The following is a 13,602-nucleotide window of genomic DNA, read 5'->3' as shown; positions in this document are numbered from 1 at the left end:
AAAAAAAATAGTTAGATTGTCACAGCAAACCTATGATCACCAGTTGCTCTTAAGTTGTCTACTGCCACTAGATGGCTATGGTTACTGTACAACTGGCAGAGAGGATTACAGGAATGTGGTTGATCTTTTGCATGCTAAATAAGTGCCAGTACATACTCAATGCGAACAACAAGCAAGCAACAGCTCAACACTCATCCAGCTTAGTAGTAGATATTCATTAGAAACACTGATCCAAAATGATGAGAAAGTTTATGATTTGTTCTTCATTCTCAGTGTACTGTCACAAGAGATGGAGCAGTTAATTTTCTTATTACTCATGAAATTGTGATTTTCTTCCATTTGAAGCTATTACAGGTGTTTTTCATACTAATTTTAGATTTTATACCTTTCATAGCTGCATTTATGTTATAATTACACCATATTTTGTTGATAAATAAGACACTAGTGAAACACTTAGATATCTTTATTCTGGAAGCATTATGCCAGCCAGTGGCTTCTTCAGTCCAATACAGAGAAATGGTGGAAGATGATGAGTGTGAGTTAATCAGTCCCTCAGCCTGGAGTTGATGTGATCAGTCCATCAATCTTGATAATAGTGCAGCATGCTCACAGAGATGGAGCTTATATACTGCAGACAGATGAGGTGGAGCTGTGGTAGGCAGAGTTCTATTTTAAACCAATTCTATTGTTCCATTTGACCAAATTATTCTTAGCTTTATCACTATGCCTTCCATTCCATCAGTTGAGCACAAGGAACTGCTCGTTCAACTATTTCAACTACCCTGTAAAGTGTCCAAAAGTTGGTAATTTAACCAGTTTTACACTAAATTAAAAAGAAATCTAATTACAAACAGAGTCGAAAATAAAGATTCCAAAAACTAAAGGAACATTTCCTACATTCATTAATCATGTCTCCAGGCCTCTTCTGTTATACACTTCTTCCATTTTGAGTTATCACAAAAAATTGAAAATTTTCACTTTCTCAGAAAAAATATAACCAGGAAGAATTGGTCATAGTTTATGGCATCCTAATAATTGAATCAGACCTTGTAAAAACCATAAAACAGACTGAGAGGTGTAGGGGGCATTACCCATCATCAGGAATATTGCCAAAAATAAAATATTTCCGCTACTTTGAGCCCAATTTCAAGTTATTCTTGGTCCTGCAACTAACCAAGATAATCTTCTGTTCAGTAGTATATCTTCTATTCTGTCACATGATAGCAAAAAACAGCCAGTAAAGCCCTATAACCCATCCTAGAAAACACCTCAAAATTGCTGTTTTAAGCCAAAACCAAGGTCAGTTTTGCTTTTACCCATCATGCACCATGTGGGGCAGGATTTTTTTTTTATACTGTGCAAACTCACCACACAGACCCATTCTCTCATATCTGGGCCAAAATCTACAACTCACAGCTTATCTGAGGGAACTGAGTTCAAAACGTTGATCTACATGAGAGAGACTGGTGTCATTGACATAGTTCTACATGATGGACAGTGGAAGAGTTAAGCAAAAAATAAAAGCCATCAAATATGATTAATTCAGTGCAGAGGTGTTTACATCATACCCTGTGGAGGGTGTGAGAAGAATTATGTAGGTGAAATATTCAGGGACCTGATTCAACATAAGATAAGTTAACTTATATATTCTTGCCAGAAGAGGAGCAACATGGAATAATACTTGTATGGTAAATCATAAGACAGAAAACACTAGTTATTAAGGAACAGATAAGTGAAACAGACTTTGTTTAGACTACCATGTTCACCACAATCAAAACCATCACACAAAACTCAGGTTCATTTTCAGTCTGAGGTACACATTCACACTTTATCACAGTTAACCTCACCTCTGATGCTTTCAGTCGTGTTTTTCTCTACTGCAGGTCAAGACAAGGTCATATAAGACCTAGCCAAAATAATATTGTTCTGTGGCATTATAGATTACTCGGCAGTTGAATTATTATCCTCCATCAAGTTTGCAAATTTAGACAAATAATTTTTGGCAGCACTATGATCCACATAAACCTTTTCCTAACAGATGCCATGGGGGTTTCTTTACCCTTTCTAACATCCATAGGAATATTCACAAGGCTTTTTGATCTTCAGTTCTTCATGGAAACATTTGGCTTTCTCAGTAAAAATGTCAAGAAAGATACACAACATTAAGCAGTGCCTGCAGAAACTTTCTTAGAAAATATTGTTAAAAATCTTTGTTTTCTGTCTCTTTAAATTAAAAAAAAAAAATGTAATTCTTTATTTCTCTGTTAATATTACAATGTGGGGTTTACATATTATAAGATATTATTACATTTTATAAAATACTTATTACAAAGAAGGCCACTAGTATGCCTAAGTATGCCTAGGCATTTCGGGCAGACTAATACTAGTTCTTACTCTATATTGACACAGGATATGGATGATACTGGTAATAAGGTTAGGTAATTGTAGTGATTAACTAGATTTACAAAATTGAGGTAGTTCAAAATATTTAAGAACTTAACAATTAGTTTATCTATTAATGGAAATGGTCTCATTTTGGCATGATACAGTTTCTATATTAGAGTGTCTTAGGCAAACTTATGACTACCTTAAGAATTATGAAGCAGTAGCTGTATTCAGAATTTTATGTTTACAGTCATGTGTAAATAAGGGGGAGTCACAGATATCAGTAAGTGTATTTTGCTTTGGATATATTCAAGATAAAGTAGTTTTCATGTGGTTAGCTACAGTTCTAGAGTTTTTAGGCAGGAGTTTCAGATTTTAGGCCCTTTTATGTACATTGAATTTTTGTATAGATTCATATCAGTGTCATTTTTTCAATATTGTACAATAATATGATCTGTGAAATATTTACCCCTCTAAAAAGATTTAAGTAATTCTACCTTCTTGATAGTGTATTCTTTTTGTGTTTCATTAAATCAAGAGAAGGTCCAAGACTTCTCTCCTTGCCACTCCTCCTTCCCCAGTTTTTAATATCTTGCAGCTGGAGATACTGTAGTGACATAAATGGAAAATGATCAGCTTGGAAGGTGAAGTGAGGAATTCTTTAGTGTAATAACATCACGACAGTTGATAAACCATACCCCGGCCGAGATTGAACCCGCGGTCAGAGAGTCTCAAAACTCCAGCCCGTCGTGTTAGCCACTAGACCAGCTAACCACAATAAGATTCGTCCAACTAGGTATATTTCTACACCATAGGAAGGTTAGCACAGGCACCACTGTGACCACAAATGCAAGTTTTTACAGACGAATCTCCAGCTAGCGTGGCCGTGACGAACTCTAGCTCAAGTCCCTTCACTGCCATCAACATGACTCACGAAATCGTAATGACACGATTGCAAACAAACCATACCCCGGTCACAGTGGTGCTAACCTTCCTATGGTGTAGAAATATACCTAGTTGGACGAATCTTATTATGGCTAGCTGGTCTAGTGGCTAACGCGATGGGCTGGAGTTTTGAGACTCTCTGACCGCGGGTTCAATCCCGGCCGGGGTATGGTTTGTTTGCAATCGTGTCATTACGATTTCGTGAGTCATGTTGACAGCAGTGAAGGGACTTGAGTTAGAGTTCGTCACGGCCACCCTAGCTGGAGATTCATCTGTAAAAACTTGCATTTGTGGTCACAGTGGTGCCTGTGCTAACCTTCCTATGGTGTAGAAATATTCCTAGTTGGATGAATCTTATTGTGGCTAACTGGTCTAGTGGCTAACGCGACGGGCTGGAGTTTTGAGACTCTCTGGCCGTGGGTTCAATCCCGGTCGGGGTATGGTTTGTTTGCAATCGTGTCATTACGATTTCGTGAGTCATGACAGTTGATGCCTTGACACTAAAATCCTCCCACCTGCACATTTATTTATTTATTTATTTATTTATTTAGTAATTTAAGCATACAAACAGAGGTACAAAAAATACAGGTAAGAGCAGCATGCCAAAGCCACTTATATGCATAGCATTACGGGCTGGCTTAAAATTAACTTAAGATTAACTAAGCAATGATGAAATCAGTGATAAAACATTATTGTAAACAGATAACTATAAAGCACAAATGAGTATTACAAAGACAGGTCATATGGTTGCTTGCATTGCTGTACATTCAGTCGAATGGAGTATTCTGTTAGGTAGTGTATTTAAAAAAATACTAAAGTTAGATTGGGTCCTAGGTTTAACATTTGTGTGATATAATTGTGAGTAACATATAGGATATACAATTTATAAGGTTCAGTTATTCAGTATTTATTTGGTTTTGAGTGAGTAAGTGATCTTTGAGAAGAGACTTGAATTTATAAACAGGTAGTGTTTCTTTTATATTTACAGGTAATGAATTCCAGATTTTAGGGCCTTTTATGTGCATTGAGTTTTTGCATAGCGTGAGATGGACACGAGGAACATCAAAGAGTGATCTGTGCCTTGTGTTATGGTCATGTGTTCTGTTGAGGTTGGCAAGATGTTTGAGGGGAGGGTTAATATCAGAGTTAAGTGTTCTATGTATGTAATAGGTGCAATAATAAGTATGGATGTTTTGTATGGTGAGTAGGTTGAGTGTTTTGAATATTGGTGGAGTGTGTTGCCTGTAGTGAGAATTTGCACATCTTAAATGAGCCCTTTTTACTAGAATAAAAATTAAGCATTCATTTGTTGCTAACTCTCTAGTTCATCTGCCTGCCTATACAATGTTAGTTTTTTACAAAAAAAAAAAAAAAAAAAAAAAAAAAAGACAAATATATTACTGAAAATGAGCAAGTGCCAGAATTATCAAAACTACTAATACTAAGATACATATTATAATTAGATTATTTAAAATTGTTTTCTTATATTAACTCTTAAACATACTATATACTTCACAAATTATGAAGATCATTTAAAATTCAAAATTGTAAATAGTATCCTGTATATAGAAAAAAATAATAAACTTGAGTTTTTCAAAAATAAAAATCAGGATTTTTGCTGTTAATTATGAACTTCTGAATATGAAAGATTATTTCCAATGTAGAGTTAATTTTCAAGTTTGGGAGATTCCCAAATAATACTATCCAATAAGAGAGAAAGTTTACCGTACAATTTTATTTTTGGATCTTATAATAAATTCCTTTGTCATTAAGAAGAAGTAGCCATAAAAATGGATTATTGTACAGTAGTTTATAATGTGGGTTGCAGCACTGTATGACCCTTGTGGGTTTAACTCTTAGTTATGATTATAATAATAATATAATATGGGATGAATTAAACATTGCAATAGCAAAATTATTTAAAAATGAGATGTAATAGAAGAAAGTGATTTACACAGTATATTCATGAAGTATTAAATACTGTAATAGGGTAATAATGTATTACTTTGTGCCATTATAATACAGTGGAACCTCAAAAATCGAACTGCTCCCAACTCAACCAATTATGTAAGTGTATTTTTGTAAATGGACTAATCTAATTTACATTATTCCTAATGGGAATAAATTCGTTCGGTAGTGGCACTCAAACAGCCTTCTGGACCGAAGAATGTTCGATATTAGAGGTTCCACTGTAATTCTTGTACCATATGGTACCCTTACTATAGACATTGTGTGGTTTGTATGTGTTGTTAAATCCAAGTGTTGTGTACTGTTCTACTTTTGCATCACTGAAGAACATCATGTAAAACATCCTGTAATTTATTATTAATAAGACTACTCAAAGAATGTTAAATAAATTTCCTATTTAAAATTATATGTGGAATGTTGAAGGAAGTGTGTGTGTGCGAGGAGGTTAAATATTATAAAGTATTTTTTTTTAACAGAATGGTATTTAGATAAGATTATTTAGGTATGTAGAGTATTGGTTATGTTAAAAGTTGCAAAATTTTAATGTTGTGTGAAATGTTAAGAGATACATTACACACCACTTATGAGGTATGCTTTGTTCTTTGTTTTACCCTCATATGATAATACTTATCAGTGGAACTTATTGTACAGAAAAATATTTCTATTGTAGAAATATTGTTTACTGTACAAATATTGTTTATTGTAGAAAATGTTTGTAATGGAATTTGCTAAATAACTTAACAACTACAGATAAATAATCTCATTCTTTCATTACACCAGATATGGAAATGGAAATAGTGGACTTTTTATTATTTTACTTAGTTTGATTCTAACAAATAATCGGAAGTGTGATAAGAACCCTAATTTGTGTAAGCCTTTGAGACATGAAGCTTTTGTTTCTATGTTACAGAGAGGACAAACACTTAGTTTCAAGAAGTGGTGGTCAAGAGTTTTCGCCAGATAAGACACGGCAAGATGCTACATCTCATAACCTGAATTTTGAACATAAACACAGATCTGGAACTCTTAATTCCATAACAGGTAAGTTAATTCACAATATCTAAGAATAGCCACACTCTTCAGGTATTTGTCCTTGACATTTCTAAACTAAGTACTGTACAGTATGTTCATCTACAGTTCAGTTTTCTTATTTTGTTTTCTAAATTATGGTTTTCCCATGTTACCAGTTACTGTAACTGATAGTAACTGTAACAATGTATTTTTACTAGATTAACAGTATCATATACAGTGACACTTGTATTATCTGTTCCAGTAACTGCAAGTGTGAGTTTTGTAAATAACCTGATGTTTGGCAGTTGTTAAATTAATGAATCAAAGATCAGCTGTCAAAGGGAGGGAGGTGAAAGGGGCTGGAGAGGTTTTTGGTTAGGTATAGTTTATAATTTCATCACATGTGACTGTGCTGCCCTGCTTTGCTCATCATGGTCACTCGTTCTGAATTATCTCCAGTGAGCTTTCTGACTTTAGTGTTAAATATCAAACAGCTTTTATCAGTATAATATTATAACAGTTCTTTAAATTCAAATTCAAATTCAGATTTTTATTTCTTTGCATAGATTACAATGTGTGACTAACATGTTATATGGAGTCTGTTTCCATGCACAGTTTACAATATGTAATTACAATATTGATTTGCTAAGTGCAAAGAAAGCCACTATCATGCCGAGGAATTTCGGGCAGACTAAACCTAATGCTTTACAAACTACTTAATATTAGACATATATAACATAGTTGGTTTGAACACTGTTTTTTATATATCAACAGAGGTAGTAGCGGTTTAGCAGTAATTAACCCCTAAATGGTCCAAACATATATATACGTTCTTACCGCTAGTGCCCCAAACGTTTATACACATTTTATTTTTCCTGCCTCCAAATTTGGCATGATTGGCCTGAGATGCTTGGTCAGCATAGAATGGGTTTTAACACTTGGTGTGAACCATATTAAAAAAATCTGGGGCCACTTAGTACCTTGTGGGAGCGCCAGTTAAATTGAGCACCATCTAGAGCAAACAGTGTGGCAAACACCAAGGATTCACTGATGTAATGTCATATTAACACTCCCCTTGTAAGAGGAAAGTGATGTTAACCCCAAGTTTGGGGTCTGTCTATCTTTGTCTGTCTATCTTTGTCTGTCTATCTGTGTCTGTCTACCTCTGTCTGTCTATCTCTGTCTGTCTCTTTCTGTCTGTCTATCTGTCTGTCTAACTGTCTCTGTCTATCTGTCTCTGTCTCTCTCTCTCTTTTTATCTATCTCACAGGTACACAAATACAATTATACATAGTGTAAATTACCTAGGATAACCTAAAAAATCCAAAGTGCTATACTGTGCTTGTAGATATAATGCATTAGAATACCTGTTGATTCACAGTGGCTCTCTCTGAGACAGAGAGAGAGAGAGACAAGCAGAGAGACAGAAAGAGACAAGCAGACAAAGAGACAAGACAGAGAGACAGATAATCAGAGACAGATATACCAGCTCATCGAATGTCACCCCTTATCTCTGCACCCTCGCTGGCACCCATCAAATGTCATCCTTTATCTCATCTTATCTCTGCACTATCTCATCTTATCTCTGCACCTTGCTGGCGCCCATCAAATGTCATCGCTTATTTCATCTTATCACTGCCCTCCCGGATGCTTGTCACTGACACTTGTCTTGCACATTGCTTCAAGGGAACTTCTTCCTTCTTCCTTCTTCCTCCTTCTTCCTTCCTCCTTCTTCCTTCCTCCTTCTTCCTTCCTCCTTCTTCCTTCCTTCTTCCTTCTTCTTCTTCTATACTCCCATGTATCCAAAACATTGCTTGGACCTATAAATACTTTGTAAATATTCCTAGACAATAGTAAATGACCAAGGCAGGTGTAAATGTCCACCTGTCAATGTGTTTGTGACAATTTGAGTACAATTTCAGTACCTAATATTAGTGTCAGAACAAAGATTGGTTATGAAATGACAAGAACTACAATAAATTGTAATTATCAGAGCATAAAAATTATATAAAATAATATAAAAATGAGAAAAAATGGTATATCGGCAACGCTTCTGCAAGTGGCAGGACTCAATGTTGCCGGCAGGTGAGCATTAACCCTTTGACTGTTTTGGTCGTATATATACATCTTAGACATGTAGAGAGAATGGAGCGAAACAGAATGACTTCAAGAGTGTATCAGTCTGTAGTGGAAGGAAGGCGGGGTAGGGGTCGGCCTAGGAAAGGTTGGAGGGAGGGGGTAAAGGAGGTTTTGTGTGCGAGGGGCTTGGACTTCCAGGAGGCATGCATGAGCGTGTTTGATAGGAGTGAATGGAGACAAATGGTTTTTAATACTTGACGTGCTGTTGGAGTGTGAGCAAAGTAACATTTATGAAGGGATTCAGGGAAACCGGCAGGCCGGACTTGAGTCCTGGAGATGGGAAGTACAGTGCCTGCACTCTGAAGGAGGGGTGTTAATGTTGTAGTTTAAAAACTGTAGTGTAAAGCACCCTTCTGGCAAGACAGTGATGGAGTGAATGATGGTGAAAGTTTTTCTTTTTCGGGCCACCCTGCCTTGGTGGGAATCGGCCAGTGTGATAATAAAAAAAAATAATAATAAATATACATCTTACAAGCCAGTGTTTCAGACATATATATACTCAATAATTCTAGCGGCTTCAAATCAAGCAGGAGATAGCTGGTAGGCCCACATGTGAGAGAATGGGTCTGTGTGGTCAGTGTGCACCACATAAAAAAAGTCCTGCAGCACGCAGTGCATAATGAGAAAAAAAAACTGACCGTTTTTTTTTGGATTAAAACGCCGAATTTGAGGTGTATTTTCGTATAGTATTTATCGTTGTATTCTCGTTTTCATGGTCTCTCTTGATAAAATGGAAAACATATTGCAGAAATAGAGATGATTTTGATTAGTTTCACGATTAAAACAACCTTGAAATTGAGCTCAAAGTAGTGGATATGTTCGATTTTTACCAATGTTCAAGAGTAAGCAAATCACACCACACGTCCATTACACATTAACTGGGGAGTCTAATATTCTTTCAGTAGTGCACTGATATTATTTATACCACTTTTACAATAATGCAGTAGTCTGCATAACAGTAAATTTTGTATTTTTTGTATAAATAAAAAATCAAAATAGAAAGCAATAGTAATATAAGAGGGGCCTAGAGACGTGACTAATGAACAGAGGATATGTTATTTTAGTGCCAAGAATGTCTACATTGTTTATTCTGGACCCTATTTTGAACTTGGCATCTTTTTTAATTTGCATGAAATTTGTCAAATTGCCAATTTCTGACCACTTTATTGGGTAGTTCAAATCGGTAAACAAGGGGTTTCTTGTACTCATTTGATATAAAAAATGGAGTTCTAAAGAAATAGCTTTGAGTTTGGTCAACTGGAACAATGGAATTGGCCAAAAACAGGGCTCAAAGCCTGTGAAATCGCTGATGCGTATCTGTCGCCAAGACCGCTAACTTCGCGGGAGTGTAATTCCGTGAGTTTTCAACCAAATTTCGTACTTTTGGTGTCATTACCATCGGGAAAAGATTCTCTATCATTTCATAAGAAAAAATAATTTTTTTTTTCCAAAAATTTTGCAACATAGAATGAGTTTCAGAAAGGGGCTTGCGACAGTCAAAGGGTTAAGTGTCAACTTTGCAGCCTCATACCTCAGTAAGTACTGACCCTATTTTTTTTATTTTAATCCTATAACACCTAGAAAATTTTTCTCTTTATTTCAATGAAAGCAACGATTTTTTTATCTTTCAAAATATTCGGGGCACTGGGTGAGAGAATGTATATATACGTTTGGACCATTTAGGGGTTAAATTAACAAGTACATGTAGTTGAATAACAAGTTACAGTACTATATTTTAACACATTATACATAATGAGATTGAGACCATTTTGGTTTTGAAATAATGTTATAAAATTTGGCAATTTTTGGGTTGATGGTGGGAATAGTATAGAATAGTGTTTGTGTTGTTAGTTTTGGGAGATGAGGTGAGTTCTAAGTAGTGCCTTGAATTGGTGTGCAGGCAGGGACCCTTTTGTATTTTCAGGCAATGAATTCCAGATCTTAGGGCCCTTTATATGCATTGCATTTCTGCATAGGTATAGATGGACATGAGGGATATCAAAGAGTGTTATGTGTCTTGTGTTATACAAGTGTGTATTCTCTTGTAGTTCTCAAGGAGTTTGAGAGAAGGGTTTATATCGGAGAATAATTTTCTGTGTATGTAGTAGGCACACTAATATAAGTGGATATTTTGTATGTTAAGCAGGTTCAAGCTCTTAAATAGTGGTGGGGTGTGTTGCCTGGTGCAGGAGTTTGTAATCATTCTCACAGTAGCTTTCTGCTATATAATTAAAGATTTAAGGTGATTTGCTGTGGTTGAACCCCATGCACAAATTCCATAGGTGAGGTAAGGGTAGATGTGAGAGTGGTAAAGAGCAAGAAGTGCCATTTGAGCCACATAGTTCCGTATCTTAGAGAGGATGCCTACTATTGTGGAGATTGTTTTGGAAATATGTTAAATGTGGGTCCAAAATTTAAGACAGCTGTCAATGTGGAGTCCTAGAAATTTTCTGTCAGTGTGTCTTGAAATGGAGGAGCCATTTATTGATATGGAGGGATATGTTGTGTATCTTTATTTATTTATTTATTTATTTATTTATTTATTAACAATTTGAGCACACATACAGAGGTACAAAAAAATACAGATAAGAGCAGCATGCCAAAGCCACTTATACTATGCATAGCATTACGGGCTGGCTTAAAATTAACTTAAGATTAACTAAGCAATGATGAAATCAGTGATAAAACATTAATGTAAACAGATTACTATAAAGCACAAGTGAGTATTATATGTTTAGCTATATATTTGCAGCTCTGTTACCAAACAGTACATAGTAGGTTTTGTCGATATTGAGAGTAAGTTTGTTGGCCGTCATCCAAGTGGATATTTTTAGCATTGTTTACAGTGTTTCTAAGTATGGTTTGGTTTGGGTGAGAGAAGATGTAGGTAGTGTCATTTGCAAAAAGAACAGGTTTAAGTAGTTCAAAGGCATTAGGGAGGTCATTGATGTAAATGAGAAAGGGTAGTGGTTCAAGGACACTGCCTGGGGAACTCCAACTAGAACAGGTTGTGTGGTGGAGGCAACACCATTTGTGTATACATACTGATGTCTGTTGCTAAGATATGACTTAAGGTAATCGAGTGAGTGTCCTCTGACCCTGTAATGTTCAAGTTTTAGATGCAAGAAATCATGGTCAACTGTATCAAATGCTTTCCATAGGTCTATGAATAGGCCCAGTGGAATTTCCTTTTTTTCCAGCACCATACATAGTAGCTCAAGCATATGTGTAATTGCATCATTTGTGCTTTTGCTTGGCCTAAATCCAAACTGGCAGGGGTTAAGTATTTTGTGGGATACAAGGTAGGAGTAAACTTGCTTGTGTATTATTTTTTCAAAAATTTTAGATAAAAGGGGTTGGTTAGATTTATTTTTATTTTTACTTATTAACACATCAGCGATTCCCACCAAGGCAGGGTGTCCCAAAAAAGAAAAACTTTCATCATCATTCACTCCATCACTGTCTTGCCGGAGGGGTGCTTTACACTACAGTTATAAAACTGCATCATTAACACCCCTCCTTCAGAGTGCAGGCACTGTACTTCCCATCTCCAGGACTCACGTCCGGCCTGCCGGTTTCCCCGAATCCCTTCATAAATGTTACTTTGCTCATACTCCAACAGCTAGTCAGGTATTAAAAAAACATTTGTCTCCATTCACTCCTATCAAATACGCTCATGCACACTTGCTGGAAGTCCAAGTCCCTCTCACACAAAACCTCCTTTACCCCCTCCCTCCAACCCTTCTTAGGCTGACCCCTACCCTGCATTCCCTCCACTACAGATCTATACACTCTCGAAGTCATACTGTTTTGTTCCATTCTCTCTACATGTCCGAACCACCTCAACAACCCCTCCTCAGCCCTCTGGATAATAGTTTTGGTAATCCCACACCTTCTTCTAATTTCCAAACTACGAATTCTCTGAATTATATTCACACCACACATTGCCCTCAAACATGACAACTCCACTGCCTCCAGCCTTCTCGTTCCAACACACATCACCCATGCTTCACACCCATACAAGAGTGTTGGGACAACTATACTCTCATACATTCCCCTCTTTGCTTCCACAGACAAAATTCTTTGTCTCCACAGACTCCTAAGTGCACCACTCACCCTTTTCCCCTCATCAATTCTATGATTCACCTCATCCTTCATAGACTCCTAAATATCTGAATACATTCACCTCCTCCATACTCTCTCCCTCCAATCTGATATTCATATTCATATTCATATAGTTTATTTGGACATGATACATAGTTGTGCAAGGAATTATAGTAGTTGGGTGTACATGCCAAAAAGCCCCTTGTATGCAGAGCATTATGGGCAGGCTTAAAATTAACTTAAAATTAACAAATAATGAAAGGTTCAGTGGTAAACATTACCATAAATAATATACAATATGAAGTACAATTGAGTATTTGAATGATGAAATTTGAACATTTTGATACTGAATCATTATAGTTGTACAAATTTGTCTCATTACAATGTATAACAAACAAGATGATCAATTTACTGTATATTGTCTTGAAGCTTTAAGATTTAAATAATTGGGAGAATTATTGGTAATGTAAAATATTGAGTGTTGATTATATTTAGTCCTGGGTGAGTAAGTGATTTTTAGTAGAGTCTTAAATTGATTTTCAGGCCTGGTTACTTTAGTATATTCTGGTAATGAATTCCAGATTCTGGGGCTCTTATGTGTATAGAGTTTTTACACAGTGTGATATGGACACAGGGAACATCAAAAAGAGATCTGTGTCTTGTGTTATGGTCGTGGGATTCGCTGATGTCATGTCATATTAACACTCCCCTTTTAAGAGGAAAGTGACGAATGTGGCCACAAGTGGTCGTGGAATTATAAAAAACCTCGATAATAACCCATGTGTAACATTTGTGCAACATCTTTTCATTTTTGATACCACTAGTAGTGTCATCCTGCCAGAATATCCTATAACCTATGCCCTAAGTAAAGAGAAATGATTCTGGAATATTGGCTGGCTGGCTGGCTGGCTACCTCCCTCCCTCCCTCCCTCCCTCCCTCCCTCCCTCTCCTCCCTCCCTCCCTCCCTCCCTCCCTCCCCTCTCTCCCTCCCTCCCTCCAACCCTGCATCCCTCCCTCCCTGCCTCCCTCCCTCCCTCCATCTCTATCTC

At 36.4% G+C, this 13,602-nt stretch overlaps 1 protein-coding gene across 22 annotated transcripts in view; it reads left to right on the top strand.

Moving 5' to 3' along the window:
- Positions 1 to 13,602, top strand: part of sei (seizure) — a 668,222-nt gene that overhangs the window by 526,578 nt on the left and 128,042 nt on the right. For 20 of the 22 annotated variants that reach the window (XR_011391990.1, XR_011391991.1, XR_011391989.1 and 17 more), the window contains one exon: positions 6,209 to 6,339. Coding sequence is in view for 15 of the 22 variants with exons in the window: in XM_053786177.2 (XP_053642152.2) it covers positions 6,209 to 6,339 (131 nt within the window). In the remaining 7 variants the exon portion in view is untranslated. Of the gene's footprint in view, positions 1 to 6,208; positions 6,341 to 13,602 lie in introns of those variants that run through there. The other 2 variants (XR_011391994.1, XR_011391993.1) reach the window with 1 other exon arrangement.

Source organism: Cherax quadricarinatus, chromosome 14, assembly GCF_038502225.1.
Source record: "Cherax quadricarinatus isolate ZL_2023a chromosome 14, ASM3850222v1, whole genome shotgun sequence".
Lineage (NCBI taxonomy): Eukaryota > Metazoa > Arthropoda > Malacostraca > Decapoda > Parastacidae > Cherax > Cherax quadricarinatus.
The sequence above is the reverse complement of the archived record's forward strand: the minus strand, read 5'-3'. Positions and strand labels throughout refer to the sequence as shown.